This window comes from Glycine soja, chromosome 1 (assembly GCF_004193775.1).
Source record: "Glycine soja cultivar W05 chromosome 1, ASM419377v2, whole genome shotgun sequence".
Taxonomy (NCBI): domain Eukaryota; kingdom Viridiplantae; phylum Streptophyta; class Magnoliopsida; order Fabales; family Fabaceae; genus Glycine; species Glycine soja.
Window position 1 is genome coordinate 3,978,410 of NC_041002.1, and position 6,814 is coordinate 3,985,223.

Below are 6,814 nucleotides of genomic sequence, written 5' to 3' on the forward strand. Positions count from 1 at the left end.
TAATCATTATCTCTCATTTCCTTTGTTTCACGTTTCAACTTTTTTCATGAAGTTCAAATATCATGATGACCATAATCAAAGGATACCATTACCAACACCACACCCTTTTTTCCACCGTCACTTACATGAATCCATATATCTCTAGACCCTCATTACAAGGTAACGCTCACTATTCTTCACAATCTTTTCAAGAGACTCGTTTGTTTTTGCTGTTTATAAAAACAAAAGTTGTCACATGAGTTCATTTTATTCACTATTCATTTTGTAGGGTCGGTGTTTGCACCAAATAGTTTTCCTAACAATGTTTCAGCACCTAGAGTTTTCTCAATGGCAAGGCCCATCAATGTTGAGGAAGCAAGCATTCCAACGAGAGTTGGAGTTTGAGCAAATACGACAGGAACTGGAAAAGGAGAAAATTAGGAGAGAGATAATTGTTGGCAAGATGATAAGGCATTAGGACAATCATGAGAACTAAAAGAAGTTAGGAGGAAAATGGCAGCAGAGAGAACGGTGGAAATTCCAAAGAAAAGAATAAAGGGGTTCTCATTTGGAGAACAATTTTCTGTTAATTCAACGAATTTGAATCAAAGAATGAACAAGTTGGTTAATAATAACAACGGATTTGGAGGGCCTCAATCCCAGTTACTCCACTGAGTTGATAATAGATAACATTATAAGAAGACTAATACTAATAACAAGGGAAATATGGTCATGTCAATAAGTGTATTTATCCTTCTTTTTTGTCTTTATCTTCCCTTTTAATTTTTTTCTTCTTCTTCTTTAATGAAAGTTTTTCTCTTTTTGGTTTATCCAATTACAGTCTAAGCCAAATGTTGATCATTATAGTATAAAGCACAAAGCAATGATAGCTCCTACAATTCATGACAGTAAGAGTTTGGTGAAGAAAACCAAGAAGCAGTGGAGATGCGACTTATGTCCAATTGCTACTAGGGAGAAAGGGTTCAATGATCATCTTTAGGAGAAAAAGCATAAGGTTAAAGAAGTAACCCTGAGAAGGGGAACCGCTGAGGGCTCAAGGTTAGAGGGAGCCCAATTGTTTTTTTAAAGAAAAAAGTCTACATGGTTATGTAGTATTTTTTTACATTTCCTTTTATAAATAGATTAAAATTGTTGTCTCATTTTATGTCTCTTTTTTATTAAAATTAAAATGTAACATGTGAATAAAAAGTATTAATTTTTTAATTGTTAATTTTTTTGTGTTACTCTTATAAATTCATGTCGAATGAATATCAGCTGATCGTGACATATCAATATCTAATGAATCTATGATAATATATTTAAAATATTTAAAGTAATTTTTTTTACAATTTAATAAAACAAATCAAAACTCAAATTTAAAGAGAAAACTAAGTCAATATGTTAATAAAGAACAAAAATATAAGAACTTTAATTTGAAATGAAGATATTTTGTCGATAATAAATGATAGTTGGAGTTTGAGTATTTTATTTGAGGGGGTTAAATAAAAAATTAAAGTAAATTATTTGGCCCCTCAAATAAAAAAATATTGACCTACAATTGGAATTAGTTATGAACAAGCCCGGAAGGATTGCATAAACACATCACAATTCACTGCCTTTAAGTAAATAAAAATCTCATTTCGAACACTGCATACCTTTTCCAAGTCATCATAAAATTCCATTCAATAATAAAAATAAATTAAAAGATTTTAAAGAAGTATATTAGTAACATTTCTCAAAAGTTAAATACCCTTAATTTACCTGTTATAACAGGTCTGTCACAAAAAATTTGACTGAGAATCTTGTGTTGGGTCAACAGAAGAAGGATCTTTTGATACTTCAAATCAAATCTACCATCTAGCTAAGACCTTGTAACAAACCTATAAGTAGTATACTATCAATTAAACTACCATATCCGAGGAATGAGAATTATTAAGCAGAGTGAAATGTTTAGAATGATTGAAGCGGCAGTAGCACGTGATGCAAATGACCCAACACACAGGTCTGTATTGGTTCAGGGAAACATATTTGCAAAGCTTGCTATTGTTATTTACCAACTATTTCTTTCATTCATATTTGATAAAGCAATCATTTGCTTTTGATACAATTAGCTTAGTTGTTCTGACTATATAGTGGCTGAAGATATTATGAGTATTCTCTTTACATCCCAAAAAGATAACAATTCGAGTAGCAGGGAAGCAACAGCACGCTGTCTTCCACAGCCATGGGCTGTCTGAAAGGATTTAACTGAACCTGCATAGTAGTGCAATGGATATTAAAAGATTGTTAATGAAAAAAAAAAGTTTAAAATAATCATTTGGTCCTTATAAATGACACTCATTTAGGAATCAGTTCTTATATGGGAAAAAACTTTAGTTTTAATCCCCCTCTACACCTTTAGTACACATTGGTCCCCGCTAACATGGGCGTCTAGGAATTAAAACTTTTAGAAACACAGTAAACAATAGAAACCAATGTGTTCTAAACTTCTAATAAGGGCGTATAGAGACCAAAACTTCGGTTTCTTTCATATAGGAACAGATTCCTAAATGAATATCACCTATGGCTGTGGGGACTAAATGATTATTCTGACTTCAAAAGAATTATTTTGCAACACAAGACAGCAACGAACGAATATAAAGCTTACAGGCAATTTAAGAGGACTTCCAGTTACAGTCTTAATGCAATTGGCTGCAAGATGACAAGCTTCTTCACAATAATCAGTAAAAACAACTGGGACATCAATCTTTTTAATTAACTCCTGAAATTTTGATAACCAAAGAAATTGAAGAAAACAAGCCATCAAAGTGTCTTACTGTTTTCAGTTTTTTTAAAGGCAGTAAAAAACTAAACTAAATATAGGATAAGCTCAAGGTAGGAGACGTACAATACTTGGTAACCAACTGGAATAAGCAGCAATGCCACCATTTGGAGCAATTATTAGGTGAGGAAAGGAATCCTGTAAGTGGGAAATTATTTAGGGTAAATTATGGTTTTGGAGGATTAGACAGACAAATTTAAATCAAACAAGATTACATTAAACGACATCATCCTAGGAACAAGAACTCAACATTTGAATATGTATGTTAATTCCATTCGGATGTTGTAACACAATACCTTAACAATATCTCTATATCGATCATGATAGAATCCTTGCCAAAGTTGCAATGTCAAAGTGGAAGTGATACCAGATTGTGTTTCTAAGAATGTATTTTTACTTCCTATTTTGCATTCACATTCGTCTTCATTGCAACAAGGATACTTAGAAATGTGAATCATCTCACCATCCCTGCTTATTGGGAGGCAAGAAGGACAAGCAATTAGAACAAACAGTGACCAGTATCGGATGATAATTCAAGGACATATGAAAATGCATCAGACCTTTGAGGAGGAATTGCAGGTCCAACAAGTTCTATATGAATTCGTACACCGGGGAAGAGTGCCAGTAATTCTCCAAACACAGCAAGTTGTAGCAACTCTTTCTCAGGTCCTTCCATATAAAATTTCATTAAGCCAAAGTTATATGCCAAGTAATCATACAATTTTATCTAGTAAGAAAATACATGTGCAAGCCTTTTTAACAAAGCATTTGTATTTTTCAAAAGTAAACATTTTATTTATATCAGTTAAAGGTAAAAAACTGATAAAGATGAGAAAAAGACAGTTTCATAACTAATCATGAGTAGCATGAGGAAGTTTAAACATAAAACTTTTAACAACACCGAGAGAAACCTTGAAAAGTTCATTTCGTTTTTTTTTTACCAAAACAAAAGAAAAAAGGCTTATAAAAGCCAAAGTTTCAGGTTAGTTGATTGATGAATCATTAATTCTACTTTTACATTTTTAGTGGAATTAATGAATTATAAATCATACATGCATTATTTCTAATAACGAAGGAGAAGCAGCAAATATGGTCATAAATCATAATAAAATATAGCATAAGACAACACTTGGTTTTTTGAACTAATGTAGCTGCAATGTGAAATAAACTTGGAAACATCCGTAACAACTAATTTGAGGGCATTTAACCCAAAGTCACCAATAAAATATTAGTTTTTTACCTACACATACACACTCTATGGTGAAAAAAGTATGATCTAACTTCAACAAGTCATGTACATATGGGTATTTATCGAGTGAAAGTGCAACATCTCAACTTAAAGCAAATGCAATTTTAAAGGGAGAGCCCCCATTCAACCCAAGTTTTTTCAAATTTGAGCAATTTTCTTAAAGTAAAGCAACGTTTTTTGCTTTTTTTGGAAATAAAATAAAGCAATGTAAAAACTACAAATGAGCAACAAACTCCATTGTCGCATCTTTTTCTTTGAGTAGCTTCTTTTGAAGTAACAAACACCACAGTAGGGTCTTTTTCTTCAATTAGCTTTTTTGAAAGTTTAACAGAATATAAATATCCCTTCAACCTGAGATGCGTTTGTATATGTATATGTATGAAATGATTTAAGTGTTTTAGTTTTAGAGACTAATTACACAATTCAAGCCATTCCTAACAAATAGCACAAAAGAGAGCTAACGAAAAACACTTCAAATTTGAAATTAGAATGCTTAGAGAAAATTTATAGGTGATATACCAAGGTAATGAATGTACAACTTATCACTGATTTCAGGATTCAAGGCTGTAATTCCAACAAGTCGAGCAGCATGATATATTGTAAGTGGCTGAAATAGAGGCAATCATTTAATTCTAAAAAAAAATATAACTAAAAAATAATAACGATAAAAATACCTATAACATCATGTCCATGCTTATGATTTGTGTTAGAGGCAGAAAATTTAGTGGCTGTTTCTTTTCTATCATAATGACTAACAAGAAAAAATCCATTCCCCTGGAGATTTTACAGGTGAAAGCAGAGATTTTATTTTGGTAAGTCTGAGGGGAAAAAAACATAAGCTCCTACCCCCTCCTTGTATTTTAACATCAAACAAAATAAAAGAGCCAACTGCACACGTTATCATCACTGTTGCTTCCAAACAAAATGAGATAACAAATTTGTTGTTGGTAAACACAGTTGAAAACTTGAAATGAGAATAAAAATATAGAATTTCACAGCTAATTGTGACAAAAAATTACACAACCATACCCATTGAAGAAGCAAAGCAACAGGCGAGTCTAGCGGGATGCATCTCCACTTATAGTAGTCTCTCCAACAATGCAACTGCTCTGATACCGGAGAGCTAGGCTCTGACCATTTATATGTTGCATTTTATTCTAAATCTAACTAATAACAAATAGAAATTGGAAGTTGAAGAAGAAGCTTGAGAAATAAAGTTACCACAACAGGGACATAAACTACTTGGGAGATCCCAACCATTGTTTAACCTGCAAAAAATAAATTTTAAACTTGAAGTTTGCTCTAAACTAATAAACTAACTGAAAAGGTTGTAACTGCACAATAATCATTAGATCTATTATATATGGCTTAATCACTGAATTATTCAAAAAGAACTCATCACTGATATGAATAGAAAATTAATTAACAGAAATTTCAGAATAATAAGGAAACAAGAAGAAACCCTAAACAATCAAATGAAGTAGATGATGCTCCACAATGGCATTCATGCATCCACATTCCCACTTGATGAAGGCCTCTCTTGCTAAAAAATGAACACCTAGTTTCCTGCTTCACACAAACCTGTCAAAATTACACGAGCATGGATTAAAACATAAAAAATTAAAATAAATTTCTATTTAGTAGTAAGAAGGAAGAAGAACAGTGATCACCTGAAACGTGGATTCGCGAGAGAAAGTGAAGGGAAAATTATTGAGGACTTCGACACTCTTCAATTGCTGTTGCAACCTATCGCACTCGTGTTTGTGACGACTCCAGTGTGCAATCTAAGGGACGAAACGCGAAGCAATGAAGCTATGTAACGCAAATTGAAATCTAATACCGTGCATAAGCAAAAGTAGTTGATGCAAAACCTGGTGAGAGAGAGAGCAATATGCAACGGCTTCGCAGCGAGCGCAGAGTCTTGTGGCACCGCCGCTGCCGCTGCCGCCGCACCTTCCTCCGCTCCCCTTCGCCGCGCACTCCATCCCGTTCTTCTCTCCGACCACCACACGCTATTATGTGCTGCACGGCCCACCACGGCCCATTCAATTTCATTCTTTCTATGCACAATTTTTTAAAAAAAAAATTTAAAAAAAACACACACACACACACGCATGCTAGCCATTTTTAGGTATCATAATCAATCCAAAATTAATAATTTAATCGATTTTGCCTTTTATAAATAAATAAAAACAAGCAATTTTCATGTATAGCAAAACTTATAATGAAATTGACTTTTTATTTTTTATTCATATATCATTTTTATTTTAATAATGAGGTACCTTCTATTGTAACGTTTAAGTTGTTTCATCAGTAAAACATAACGTTTTATCTTTTTAAAGAAAATTTAAATTATTTATCATTATTTTGTGTGTTAATTTTTAAATTACTTTTTTCAAATTAATCGAGTTTATTTTTATGAGAATTAATTATATATTTTTACAATCTTAAATACTTTTCAATTTATTTTTTTATATTGAGTAGAATATGTTTTTAGTCTTCTAAAATATTTGATATTCTATTTTAGTTTCACTAAAAAAATTTGTCTTTGTTTTTTGTTTCTCTAATTTTGAAATACACTACTCTTGCTCTTTTAATGTTATCGAAATCACTTTTTCATTCTTCGGACCATTTATTTTTTAAAAGACTAAACTTGAATTTAAAATATCAAATAACATGAAAACAAATAGTTGTTAATATATTATTAGAATATATTAACATTTTTAAAAAATATTTCGTTCTTTAAATTGTATTTTTTTATTTTT

General features: G+C 31.8%; 1 protein-coding gene across 1 annotated transcript; it reads right to left on the reverse strand.

Annotated features, from left to right (window-relative positions):
- Window positions 1-1,911: 1,911 nt before the first annotated feature.
- LOC114410414 (zinc finger MYND domain-containing protein 15-like) lies at window positions 1,912-6,110 on the reverse strand. Its single transcript, XM_028374357.1, has 11 exons — window positions 5,921-6,110; window positions 5,720-5,833; window positions 5,512-5,630; window positions 5,271-5,317; window positions 5,079-5,179; window positions 4,569-4,656; window positions 3,361-3,469; window positions 3,097-3,268; window positions 2,867-2,938; window positions 2,627-2,740; window positions 1,912-2,232 (listed from the first exon to the last, which is right to left on the reverse strand). Exons 1-11 carry the CDS (start codon window positions 6,032-6,034, stop codon window positions 2,140-2,142), a joined length of 1,143 nt encoding a protein of 380 aa, XP_028230158.1. The 5' UTR covers window positions 6,035-6,110; the 3' UTR covers window positions 1,912-2,139.
- Window positions 6,111-6,814: the final 704 nt, after the last annotated feature.